This window comes from Thermothelomyces heterothallicus, assembly GCF_042370625.1.
Source record: "Thermothelomyces heterothallicus CBS 202.75 unplaced genomic scaffold P884_scaffold_33, whole genome shotgun sequence".
In the NCBI taxonomy this organism is placed as follows: Eukaryota; Fungi; Ascomycota; class Sordariomycetes; order Sordariales; family Chaetomiaceae; genus Thermothelomyces; species Thermothelomyces heterothallicus.
Genome location: NW_027192594.1, coordinates 141020 through 153424, shown reverse-complemented (window position 1 = coordinate 153424; position 12405 = coordinate 141020). Strand labels below are relative to the sequence as shown.

The following is a 12405-nucleotide window of genomic DNA, read 5'->3' as shown; positions in this document are numbered from 1 at the left end:
GCGTCCGCCCCTAAAAGCGTGGCCTGTCTTCCTGCCGACTGAATTATCTAGAAGCCTAGCAACAGCTCCTTCCACTCTCACTGGTTTATAAATTTGAGTCGACGATGGTAATGGACTCGATGCTCATCTATCTGAGATGCGAATGTATTTACATGTATTTCGACTCGGGAGGAATAGTACCGGGGAAATGAGTTTAACGGAGAGCCTAACGCAGAGCAGGTATTTATTGGACGACTAACAAACAGTAACAATCTAAAACAAGAACTCTGAAAGATTAGGAACGAGGCTTTTTACAAATCGGTGCCAATCTGGGTGGAAGCGTTTGATCTGACAACTCGAATCGTCCTAGCTAGGTACGGAACTGGGTTATTCCAAATATCAGGGAGGAAGCTGCGATTGAGTCTCTGCCCCCTTCTTCGTCCATCACTTTTGACCTCCATTCGATTGTCAACTCATCCAGCCTCAGTTCGAGAAGCACACCGCGTTCCTTTCGAGTTTAATTTTCTCGCCCGGTGTTAGCTACCAATGAATGTACCGATATATAGTACCAACGGGCTGACACCGAGGCTGATAGTAGTTAGTCGGGTCCTCACGAGGAGTCGGATCACACTAGATAGTTGGTTGGAACTTGGTTTGATTCTCGGGTTATTGTTGATCTCCTGAAATCGAGAAACGAAAAAGTTGAACGTGAGCCCCTTGACAGCGTGGTACAAGTGTTGTCCTCACCACGCCCTGACGTATGTAAAACCGTACAGGGTGTCCAGCTCACGCGAGTTGAGGGTTGAGGTGATGATCGACTGCTACACAAGGCAGTTTTGGACGGCATTTAATTCCGGGCCTATGTACGAAGTAATCCATATGAACTTGTTGTATGCACTTGTAAAGTGGGCCAACAAAGCTCGCCCTGGCACAACACGCGGCGGTTCTTGCGCGCTGCGGAGTCTATACGCGGCATCTTGTCGCACCAAGCCTGCCCCACTGTTTCGCAAGCTTGCATCAGCCAGCTTCCAGCCTCCCGCGGCCGACAAGCGCCCAAAACGAACCAATCTTCCAGCGTCACAGCAAAGGCCGCATCGCGGTACACCAAGGCAGCCCAACAACACGAAAAACAAATCGATCGATCGAACCGAAACTTCCGCACCCCGGGCTCATATACCGTTTTACCCGACAACTTCGGCTTGACACGAGACACAGGCGGGACTTGGACCTACCTACGCATTTGCGACAGAGCGGATACCTAAGTTGCCCACGATGGACTTCTCGGACACCTTGTATGTTCTTCACGCTCTGTTCACGTGCGCGCACCTTTGGGAAGGGAGAAGGAGGGTAATTGGAGATATGGCGGATTGCACCGGGCGCGAATGCGCACATACGTCGCTCTCCAACCGAAGGCGGCGCGGATGAGAAAAGGGGGGGTTGGTTGTTCTGCCTGCCTGTCTGGCGTGCCCTTGCTGGGTCTCGGACGGATGCGCGCGATGTCGCGCGGGCGGGAAGGGGCTCTGCTTTTCATGACCTGGAGACATGACAACGAAGTCTCTTTCTGCGTACGAGACGGACACGCTAACTCTACGTCTTAGTCGCATCGTCAACCTCGTCGTGGCCGTCTTGATGGTCTTGGGAGGAATATCGCAGTTCTTCCCCATCGGATTGTACGTTCTTCCCCCGACACTTTCTTTTCCGGGTGCACGTTTTCTTGGGATTCTGACGGGTTTCCGCAGTCAGTCGTCAATCATCGGTGTCTATGTGATCATTTTTGGCTTGGGTGAGTCCTCCTCCTCCTGCTGGCGCTGGGCAAAAGGGAAGGGTGGCGATCTGGGGAACTTGGTGCTAACTTGGATATTCAACAGCAACTGGCGTGCTCGGTGCGTCTCTCGAGTCCCGGCTACATCGCGCTCGGAGCCGAGATACTGACCCCCTTGTTGCAGAGTTCCAGATCCCCCCGCAGATTTCCCGTTACGCCTCGTTCCTGTTCTCTTTCCTCGGCCGTGGTATCTGTATGTTGCGCCCACCCCGCCCCATCCGAGTGGCATGGACAAGTTTGGACTAACCATTCTTCTGTTTCCCGCAGTCTATATCTTCGTCGGCTGCATCCTTCTCCACGACCACGTCCTCCGGATCATTGCGGGCTCCATTGTCGGCCTGATCGGCGTCGCCTACGTCGCCCTCGAGTTCATCCCGTCCATCGAGCCGCCGGCGAACATGCGCGAGGCGGATGCTGGCTGGGGCGCTGAGCAGGTCTAATGCTTCTTCCGCCGCTGTAGATTGGGCCCCCGATTTCTGCCTCGGGGGCGGGGGCGGATGCCCTTCGGGACGCCGGGTTTGTGAGTGGTGATGCTTTCGGAAATACGTGCCTGGCGGTGTAGGAATATCAAGGCAAGCTATAATTTGTAGGTTGTAGGTCGCAGGGCGTGGATGTATTTTCGGATGTCACGGCCGGAAGAAGAAGGGGGGGGGGGGAAGTAAGTTTGGGTTGTATCGGGAATAAATGCCATGGCTGGATTTACGGGTAGATGTGTGGCTGGGGTTGATCTACTCCGTAGGTTGTATGATATTGAACCATGCACCAGAGAGCATGACTAGCTGGTAAATATATCCCGGCTCTCCGCTCTCGGATGGTAAATTGAGGCGGCTTGTATTTCAAGCTGATGGTGGTAGGCCCCGTTGCTGAAGCGCACCTGTCAATCGCACCATGGAAGGGTTAGGGTATCGATAAGCCCCTCCACGCTGCTTATCTCGAGGGGCTTGTTCCAAGCAAAAATTTGAGACCGGCCGTCAAGGTCCTTGGCTGTCGGGGCTCGACGAAGCGAGATCCGCAGTCGCAAATTCGGCCTCCCTTGTAAAAGAGAGGCATTGGAGACAGAGACAAGATCCATACGACATTACCACGTTTCACCGGAGCACAAAATGGGAAAGAAGCGCTCAAGAGAAACCGACGGGCAGGGGGACGTCAGCATGGCCGACCCGGCCGTGGACAAGAAAGACGATGATAGCTCGGACGACGAGGTGAGTTGAGTCTGCACAATCTGCACATGGCGGAGCTCGCAATGCGCCGGCTGACGCCACCTCCGGGCGCGGGTAGGAGGACATGGACATTGTCAACGTAGACTTTGAGCTGTTCAACTACGACCCTCAAATCGACTTCCACGGCGTCAAGACCCTCCTCCGGCAACTCCTGGACGTCGACGCCCAGCTCTTCGACCTCTCCAGCCTCAGCGACCTCATCATCGAGCAGAACACGATCGGGTCGACCTGCAAAGTTGACGACAAGGCCAACGACGCCTACGCCTTCCTCACCGTGCTCAACCTACAGGTGCACCGCGACAAGAAGCCGGTCGCGCAGCTGATCGAGTACCTGGCGGAGCGGGCCAGGGGCGACGAGAGCCTGGCCGCCGTCGTGCCGGAGCTGCTGGCGTCGGACAAGCACGTGGGGCTGGTGCTGGCGGAGCGGCTGCTCAACATGCCGGCCGAGGTGATCCCGCCCATGTGGACGTGCCTGATCGACGAGATCGAGGCGGCCGTCGAGGACAAGGAGCCGTACGAGTTCACGCACTACCTGGTCGTGTCGCGCGCCTACCGCGAGGTGGAGTCGACCCTGGACCAGACCGAGCGAAAGCCGAAGAAGGCGCGGGAGGTGGCCGAGCTGCAGTACTTCCACCCGGAGGACGAGGAGATGCGCAAGCACGCGCTCGCGTCCGGGACGTACGAGTACGTCAAGGAGGGCGAGTTCGTCGCGGACAGCAAGCGGGCTTTCCAGGAGATGGGGATTAAGTCGTGCGGGTTGATGATGCTGATCGAGGCGAGCAAGTTCTCGGGCGCTGTGCAGGCGATCACCGAGTACGTTGGCACCGCGACGTAGGACACGAGCCGGGCGGCGGCGGCGGGACACAAGACGGAACACGAGAAGGAACGAATTGGGCCAACCACAAAAAGAAACGAAACAAACAAGAAAGAAAGAAGAGCTTTCCTCTAAAGACATCATCATTCCACCGGCTCCAGCCTCTGCATCAGGTACTCGACCTCGACCTCTTTTGTCAGAGGGATGACAAAGTCCTCGTACATAGCCACGACAGCATCCACGTTGATCTTGCTCTGATCCCACCCGTTGGCGCCCAACGAAGGGTCGGTCCCGTACGTCTGCGCCTTGAGCTTTAGCCTCTCCAACACCTTCTTCTCAACCGCCTTGTTCGTAATCGCCTCGCCGATCCCGTCCCTGTCGCCGGCGCGGATCAGGCGGGTGAACTTGTCCGTCTCGGACCGGAACTTGGACTCGGCGACGAATTTGCCAAAGTGGATGCGCCTCGACAGGGCCTGCAGGCAGGCAATGTCGCACGTCGCCGACGAGCCGTAGTTCTCTTGCGAGACGCCCCGGTCCCCGCGGCCAAAGTCCGGGCACACCTTGGGCAAGAACTTCTCGATGTAGAACTCCTTGATCTTGTCGTTGACGTTGACGTTGTTCGGGTGGAGGATCCGCGGGTAGCGGAGCGAGGGCAGGATAGGCTTCTGCACGGCGTCCGGGAAGAAGGGGACCTCGTCCGGGGACTCGTAGCGGCGGATCAGCGACTGGAGCTTCTCCTGCTCCCTCAAATACCAGTCCATGAAGCTCAGCTCGCTGTCGGGTATGGGCACAGCCCCGGGCGTGTAGATGTTCTTGTTGAGCGGGAACTGCACGCGCTCGATCAGATGGAAGGTGATGGTGTCCTCCAGCCGGCTGGCGAAACTCGCGTGTAAGCATCAGGCGGAATCCCCGTTCGGTCTGAAGTAGCTCGGCTGGACTCACATCAGCTGGAACCGGATGCGCGACAGGTCCAGGGCCTTGGATGGCTCCGAGAGGTCGATTAGCGAGTCCATGGCGACAGTGGGCTTTGGATTCTATAGTTATTTGACCCGCCCGGCCTTAAATCCCGGTTGAGGTGATGAGGCAGAAAAAAGTTTTGGCGTTGACCCAGCTGGCTTTCCCGCCAGTTTTAAATCATTTCTTTTCAGGTGCCGGCTCCGAATCGGAGCAGCCGCGGATGCACGAGTGACGCACCGATCAATACGCACTCCATGAAATGCTATGTACGCAGTATGCGGTTGCGAAGCACCGAGTCTGACATACGGATAACGCAGTTCCAACTCGGATTCTCCGCGGTTACACCATTGTCTACAAAGTAGTCCGTACACTAGCGATCTCACACCTGTACGGAGTATTGGTATTTTGATCCAGCCGAGTCATTTGCAACCAGGGTGGCCAATACAATCAATCGTGGTCCAGTGCTGTGTTCACTCGGTAGATCCACCTTAGGTGCCTGGGTTTTAGTGAGCGTAGGGAGTTGTAACCCCGGCTGGAAACCGAGACCCCAGGAGCCGGTCCCTGTCTAACTAGCTCCCTGCAGTGAGCCAAGCTCCGGCGCGCCGAGCGCATGATTGCCTGCCTAACAATTTTCTAGCCAGCGCATCGCATTGCTCCAATCACCTTGCAAAAAAGACCCAAGCTATCAGAGACGACGACGGCAACGCCTCCCAAACGCATCCAACCAACAATTGAACCTCGCGTTCCCGTTCCAAGACGCCACTTGGGTTATTCGCCCCTCCAAGCGCGTTCTCCAGGCTCACCGATCGAGCGGGCCAAAGGGGGAAAAACTTTTTTTTGGCTGTGCCCACGAATGGACGATTCGGGGCACGACAATGACTTTCTGGACCTGTCGTCATTTGACGACGAGTCCTCGGTGATATCTGTGAGCGCGTGACCATCGACGCCCGTGCCCCGGGCATTGAGCACAATGCACCACCACATGTACGGCGAGGAGCTAACCGTAGCCGGGACAAATGGCAGACGCGAGGACTCGAGGCGTTCGGCCGCAAAGTAACCTCCACAGCTTCGCATCTGATAGCGACACGAAACGATCCCGCCTCGAACCCGACCTACAAGACCGCCATGACCGAGGTACACCGCCAGCTGCGAAAGCCGGGGCTACAGCGGAGCGTCTTCTCGATGGCACGCACGACGCCGACTGACATGGTGCGATCGCGCCTGTCGACCAAGGAGATCCAGTCGCGAGCGCTCGCATATGTGCCGGACGAGCTGCTGCAGAACATACCCGAGGGCGAGCAGACATACTCGCTGTTTCAGGGTTTCCAGGCGACCTTCCCGGACTTCACCGAGGAGGGCAAGAAACACAGGCGGCGCGTTTCGAGGGGGAGGAAGTTGCTAGACGAAGGGCCGACGACGCCCGACGGGAGCCCCGAGACGGTGCAGAAGCTCAAGAAGGAGAAGGCGTCCATGATGCATGAGTTGGAGATGCTTGGAATCCGCAAGAACATGGCGAGCAGCGAGATTCGCGAGATCGATGCCAAGATCGAGAACTTGACCGGGATGCGCAGAATACTCCTGGAACGGCTGGCGAACCTGGAGCAGGACGAGGCATTGCTTGAGCATGACAGTAGGTGTCCCTAAACTCTGCCCGCGCGGGCGCCAGGACGGCAAATTCTGACCCTTGGGGCAGTCGTGGACGTCGAGGGGAGGTTGGAAGAGGCACTAGAGCTGGCCGTCGAGGCCGAGTCGGCGGCCTTGCGGACGCCCACGAAATCAGAAGACGACGCAGCGTCAGACAGGGGGGACGCGCCTGGATTCATGTCCCAATCCGTTTACGAGAAGCTCCCCTCGGCAAACAGCACGCCCTCCAAGAAGAAACTGCGCAGCATCCGGCGGAAATCGATGCCCATCCTCCACGAGCACTTCCAGCCCGGCACCATGATCCGCTCGTTGCGCGCACACCACGACAGCATTACCGCCCTCGACTTCGATGCTCCTTTTGGTCTGATGGTCTCTGCCGCGATGGATGACTCGGTCCGGGTATGGGATCTTAATGCGGGGCGCTGCATCGGCCTGCTAGAAGGTCACACCGCATCGGTCCGCACGCTGCAGGTCGAGGACAACTTTCTCGCGACCGGCTCCATGGACGCCACAATCCGGCTGTGGGACCTGAGCAAGGCACACTACGACCCCCAGGGCAGCCACTTCGGCAAGGAGGAGGACGATGAGGACGCGATTGCTTTCGAGAATCCCGACGACCAGCCCGTCGACCCGCCCGCCGGCAGCATGGCCGACTGCCCGCTCTTCACGCTGCAGGCACACCTCGACGAGATCACCGCGCTGCACTTCCGGGATAACGTGCTCGTCTCCGGTTCGGCGGACAAGACGCTGCGGCAGTGGGATCTGGAGAAGGGCCGGTGCGTGCAGACGCTGGACGTCATGTGGGCGGCCGCCCAGGCCTCGGTGCTCTCCGCGAGCGAGGGCACCTGGCGCCAGACCACCCGCGCGGCGGACATGTCGGCGGACTTTGTTGGGGCGCTGCAGGTGTTCGAGTCGGCGCTGGCATGCGGCACGGCGGATGGCATGGTTCGCCTGTGGGATCTTCGCAGCGGCCAGGTGTCGCGCAGCCTGGTGGGCCACACGGGGCCGGTGACATGCCTGCAATTCGACGACGTCCACTTGGTCACGGGCAGCTCGGACAGGAGTATACGGGTGGGTTTTTCTCTACTCTTCTTTCTCCCTTTTCTTTCCTTCCCACCATTCCCTCTCCCCCAAAGGAATTAAAAATGAACGGAAACTGATGCCGGTGCTCGGCGCTGCAGATATGGGACCTCCGCACTGGGTCGATATACGACGCCTACGCATACGACAACCCCATCACGAGCATGATGTTTGACACTCGCCGCATTGTGTGTGCCGCTGGCGAGGACGTCGTCAAAGTGTACGACAAGGTCGAGGGGCGCCATTGGGACTGCGGCGCGGGCATCGCCGAGGCCGACCAGGGCAAGACGCCCGCCATCGTGGAGCGCGTGCGTGTTCGCGATGGATACCTTGTCGAAGGCCGCCGGGACGGTTCTGTTGGTGTCTGGACATGCTGATCAACACCGCAGAATCTTGTGTATATAGCATGTGTTTGTGTGTTGTGTATGAATATGACTCCTGCCGAGAGACGCGGGAGTGAATGTTTGAGATGTACGGAATATAGAGTTGGAAATGATATATAGCTATGCTATTTGTAGTTACGTCCACTTGTACGTACTGTACAGTACGTCCGTCCTTGCATGCCGCCCCATGGTGAATTTCGCAAACATCCCCGGCCCGGAAACAGGACCAATAGGAGACAAGCCGGATCCCGAAAGGGTAACTAACTACCGTAACTGCCTGACCTGCTGAACTGCTGCAGTTCAAGAGATTCAATCCCTGGATCTTGCCGCTCGCACATGCGAAATGCCGGTCACTACGACTACCTTTACGGAGTATGATAAGACCGAAGAATTACATAGGCACATTCCTCTTGTCAGCCCTCCAAATGTGTTTCCTGATTTGGCCGCAAACGGTTGACGTGGTACTCGACTGGCACATACGCCTTGGCGTTCTTAGATGCCCAAAACGAACTCGTAAACTTGAACGAAAAGCCGCGTTTAGTCGTCGAAGCAACGCTTGATTACCTAGTGCATTCCCGTAGAGCCGATAGACAGACGCGTTGGAAAATCTATTGAGGTGAGTAGGTCACGGTGAACTTAAGTACCTTACATACCCTGATGAAACTCCTCGAAAAGGAAGAAGTTGCATCACTGCGAACGCATGCTGGCCGCTCTTTCCTCCAAGACATTTTCGAAACCATGGCACCTACCATGCACACAATACCACAGTATTTGGAAGACTTTTTTTTTATCCTTGCCATGTTGCGTGCATTCAGATGCGGCCAGTCGTCGTAGTCGACCCAGCATCGTTGCTCTTGGAACACAAACGCCCGAATTCTGGACATGTCTGAGTGCGTCCCGGTTAAGTTGCAACCTGAAATGGATCTGTCGCAGATGGAATCCAGCCAGAACCAGGATATGCAGCAAATTTTCGTCAGTACCACAAGAAACAGACCGCAACGAACCTACTCACACAAGGGGAGAAGCAACCGGGCCTTCTCCCTCCCCTCACTCAAACCTGTCTCAAACAGAAGCCTTCCCGCCAGCACCTGTGCTACGTCTCGGAACATTCAGGTTGGAAACACTGAGAGTTGGGAGCTAGAGCCAGAGTTGCCAAGTCGGCTAGCTGAACCCTTGGTTGCTCAAGCAGAACAAGTGGAGGATTATGGCGACCAAGTTATTTATAGCGACGAGACACTCGTGCACGCTTCCTCCAAGCCCGAGATTGCAGACAGCTTATCGGACACTGACAAGGAAGATGAAGGTGTGTTGCCCAGGTGAGGTTACACTAGTGAACAAGATGCCGATCTAACCAGGCATCTAGTCACCTCGCCTGTCTCTCCGCCCAGACACGCTCGAACTACACCTAGTTTTTCCGAACAAGACGAACAAGATCCTAAAGACGAAACGGAGGACGACCTTGTATTCCTCGCTCAGCGGCCTCTGAACTACAACCTTAAACACGACCGGCGGACAGGAAGTGGGACGAGGACCCTACGACGGCGCCCCTTCCTCATTTTTGACAGGATCGAGGCCAAGGGCTACAAGCAGCTGGAGAAGATACCCCAAGTCGCCAAGGCAGCCCCATCATTGCGTTACCAACCGGGCGATGGCTTCTCTGGGCGTGAGGCCAAGCCGAACGGCTCTAATCTCTTGGCTCGAAGTGGGAAGATGACATTCACTAGCCCTCATGTGGGCATTCTCGATCTCACCCAGTCAGAGCTGCCTGCTGCAGAGCGGAAGCGAGCTGCGTGTAGAGCACACAGAGATGACAACTCATTCGTGCCAGCTCCGAAGAAGAAAGTCCGTCGTGTTCTGGGGCCGAAAGACCCAAATCAACAAGCAAAACCCACAATGGGGCTTGCAGACCCAGCGAAGAAAAGCGCGTCCACGCTTGATGAAGTATCGAGCACCAAGGCGGAACGAGAAATCATCAGCGAGCGCTCGGGACATGTCAAGGCGAGTGGACACGCTATAGAACACCAGCACCGAGGCCTTATCACTGAGGGGAACCAGCCACCAGCCTGCAGTACGCAAGAAACCTTCGATGGGGACGAGCAAGTCGACGTGATCATTGTCGAGAGAAGTGACGATGATGCACAGAACAGACCCCGCACAGGCATAAAACTTCACGAGATACCGTCAAAAGATGACGGAAACAGTGGGATAACGAACGTTTCGGACAGTCCACCGCACCACTTCAAAAACATGGCGAGGTCCGTTTCGCTCAAACCACAACTCGGCCTCGCTCCTTTTAGCCCAGGGCTTAGGCTGTCGCAGCGAGCACTGCGGAGAGTCAACACGCAGTAAGCTTGCCGCCGGGAAATTGCCGTGGAAAATAAAATCCAAAGGGTTCAGTCCGGTCAGAGGCTGGCTTTTCTTACACAATGTGTCAACTGATGGGATGTAACCGCCGCGGGGAGAAAAGGGGGGGGGGAGGTTTGGTTTCAACATACGCCGTAGCTACGAGCCTCGCTGATCTACACCAGACGCAGATGTCGCAATCCCAGCTCACCATGGGCCACTGAAACATCATATCCCAGATCTACTAGTCAGCCACGATATTGCATGACTACCCGGCGTTCCACAGGTGAAAAGGAGAAAAGAGAATCAAGCGTAGATTTCCCTCCCAACGCCAAACCGCCGAAACCCTCTTTATACCCATACAGAATCCTCGTCACCCGTCGCACGGCTATTTCGCCCCCTTTCCCTTGGCCTCCGTCTCTCCCAGCTCCCGAATGAAGAGCTTTGTGCGGCCCTCCCCGCTGTAATCCTCCATACCCGTCTCAAACCCAGGGCACACGCCGATGGCGAGGAACCGCCCGTCGGCGGAGAAGGCCAGGGCAGCCACGCTCTCGGGGAACCTCTGATATTGCCTCATGCGGCGCTTGGCCTCAGCGTCCCACAGGGCGACAGTGCCGTCGCCGCCGCCGGACGCGAACGTGCCGTGGATGGGGTGGAAGACGAGTGCATTGACGGGGTAGACGACGTCGCCGCCGCCCTCCTCTTCGGGCGCCGCCTGCCGGTGGCACTTGAAGGCGTACTTGCGCGCCTGTGACTCGGCGCTGTCCTCGAACCACTCCACCGCCACTCTCCCTTCGATGCTCGACGTCGAGTACCCGGCATCGTTGGGCATGCAGGCCACGGCGCGGGTGAGGAACTTGAGGGAGGACTCGCGCTGCTGCCAAGGGTGCGGGGGTTTCGGGTCGGACGAGGCCAGGGCAGATGCGAGCGCGGGAAGATCGTAGATGTGCACGAGCCGGGCGGTCATGGCCACGACGAGTTTGCTTGGGCTTGCGGCCAAGGCGTGTGGTTTGCCGGGCAGCGGGACAGTGAGGGGTTGTTGGGAGGAATTGGCCGTGGAGTGGACGTTGAGGGTGCAGTCCCAAGAGGCGGAGATGAGGAGGGCTGAGGAATGGTCAGCTGTTGGTCACCGATGGGGGCAGAGGAAGAGAGGGAGGGGTGGTGAGAAAGCGGGCGGGACGGACAGTGTTCGGCGCTGTAGACGACGCAGCGGACCGGAGCGGTATGCTTGCTCATGACGGTTTGTTCTCCGGTTGACAGATCAATCCTATTGTAGTATGGTTAGCCATTCAATGGCTCCTACCCTCCGGTATCTCGGGGCCCGTCATCAATGCAACAACCGACCTCTTGACCTGGTGATCCATGCCCGCCGTGAATGCTTCGTTCTCGTCCGCGCCGAAGCACCCGCCTAGCACCGGCGCGCGATGCTCAAAGCTCCCTAGCAGCTTTGCCTCATCTCCCCCTGTCGAAATCTCGTAGAGGTACGCGTTCCTGTCCCATGATGATACGAGCAGGCGCCTGGATGAACCGGGTGCGAAGCTGATGGCAGAGATGGCGTCTTTGGGCGGTTGCGCCACTTCGAATTGCGTCGCTGTACGATTCTCGTCAGTTTCACACGAACCAGAGAAGCTAGGGGATGATGGTGCGCACCTGGCGCCATTACAATCGGGCTCTCGTGGCAGAGGGCGCGCACTTCCGAGTTGACTAGCGGAGCTCCCGACAGCTTGGGAGTTGCAACAGCCAATGCATGCACGGAAGCTGGGGCAACATGGCCGGAGGTAAACAAGGGTTGAATTTCTGCCGTGAGACACCGCTAACTTTCTGCTGGCTGCGGCCCCCCACTCGATGGTCAGCGAGGGGCGCATGGCGCTGATTTATTAGTTAGCGGGGCAACAAGGGTTCATGAATAGCAGCAACCTCCCAAAGACGTCGAACATTCCAGTCCTCACGGATACAGACAGACTACTTCCGGCCTTTACATTTCACCATGTTATCGTGCGTGAACGTTGCTTTGCCGTAGTATATAAATTTTATATACAAAACCTCAGCATATAAACTCCTTGCACACCAAATATTCTGCTCGAGATGCCGTTCGGACAGCTCGTAATCGGCAGCCCCGGCGCGGGCAAGAGCACCTATTGCGATGGCAGTAAGCTTGAAACC

General features: G+C 57.0%; 7 protein-coding genes across 7 annotated transcripts in view; 5 read left to right on the top strand and 2 right to left on the bottom strand.

Annotated features, from left to right (window-relative positions):
• The first annotated feature begins 1206 nt into the window (after positions 1-1206).
• On the top strand, positions 1207-2655 carry P884DRAFT_264457 (Golgi apparatus membrane protein TVP15). The gene is made up of 5 exons (XM_069441850.1): positions 1207-1649; positions 1719-1762; positions 1848-1862; positions 1926-1994; positions 2069-2655. Exons 1-5 carry the CDS (start codon positions 1522-1524, stop codon positions 2239-2241), a joined length of 429 nt encoding a protein of 142 aa, XP_069294016.1. The 5' UTR covers positions 1207-1521; the 3' UTR covers positions 2242-2655.
• Positions 2656-2716: 61 nt separating this feature from the next.
• Positions 2717-3957, top strand: P884DRAFT_332495 (p21-C-terminal region-binding protein-domain-containing protein). Its single transcript, XM_069445795.1, has 2 exons — positions 2717-3003; positions 3080-3957. Exons 1-2 carry the CDS (start codon positions 2905-2907, stop codon positions 3854-3856), a joined length of 876 nt encoding a protein of 291 aa, XP_069294015.1. The 5' UTR covers positions 2717-2904; the 3' UTR covers positions 3857-3957.
• A 1-nt stretch (position 3958) lies between these two features.
• P884DRAFT_264455 (chorismate mutase) lies at positions 3959-4708 on the bottom strand. Its single transcript, XM_069441849.1, has one exon. The coding sequence runs from the start codon at positions 4594-4596 to the stop codon at positions 3979-3981; it is 618 nt and encodes a 205-aa protein (XP_069294014.1). The 5' UTR covers positions 4597-4708; the 3' UTR covers positions 3959-3978.
• Positions 4709-5645: 937 nt separating this feature from the next.
• Positions 5646-8039, top strand: P884DRAFT_332493 (WD40-repeat-containing domain protein; the record flags this gene model as incomplete). The annotated part of the gene is made up of 4 exons (XM_069445794.1): positions 5646-5717; positions 5816-6422; positions 6486-7507; positions 7618-8039. The coding sequence occupies 4 exons, from the start codon at positions 5646-5648 to the stop codon at positions 7891-7893; spliced, it is 1977 nt and encodes a 658-aa protein (XP_069294013.1). The 3' UTR covers positions 7894-8039.
• A 793-nt stretch (positions 8040-8832) lies between these two features.
• P884DRAFT_317254 (uncharacterized protein) lies at positions 8833-10248 on the top strand (the record flags this gene model as incomplete). The annotated part of the gene is made up of 2 exons (XM_069445309.1): positions 8833-8989; positions 9239-10248. The coding sequence occupies 2 exons, from the start codon at positions 8833-8835 to the stop codon at positions 10246-10248; spliced, it is 1167 nt and encodes a 388-aa protein (XP_069294012.1).
• A 146-nt stretch (positions 10249-10394) lies between these two features.
• P884DRAFT_294828 (WD40-repeat-containing domain protein) lies at positions 10395-11964 on the bottom strand. The gene is made up of 4 exons (XM_069444301.1): positions 11893-11964; positions 11587-11833; positions 11427-11509; positions 10395-11346 (listed from the first exon to the last, which is right to left on the bottom strand). Exons 1-4 carry the CDS (start codon positions 11900-11902, stop codon positions 10631-10633), a joined length of 1056 nt encoding a protein of 351 aa, XP_069294011.1. The 5' UTR covers positions 11903-11964; the 3' UTR covers positions 10395-10630.
• A 226-nt stretch (positions 11965-12190) lies between these two features.
• Positions 12191-12405, top strand: part of P884DRAFT_251041 (putative GTP binding protein) — a gene marked incomplete at its 3' end in the record, with an annotated part of 1361 nt that continues 1146 nt past the window's right edge. The window contains exon 1 of the mRNA XM_069440677.1: positions 12191-12391. Within this exon, the coding sequence (XP_069294010.1) occupies positions 12328-12391 (64 nt within the window). The 5' untranslated portion in view covers positions 12191-12327. The remainder of the gene's footprint in view (positions 12392-12405) is intronic.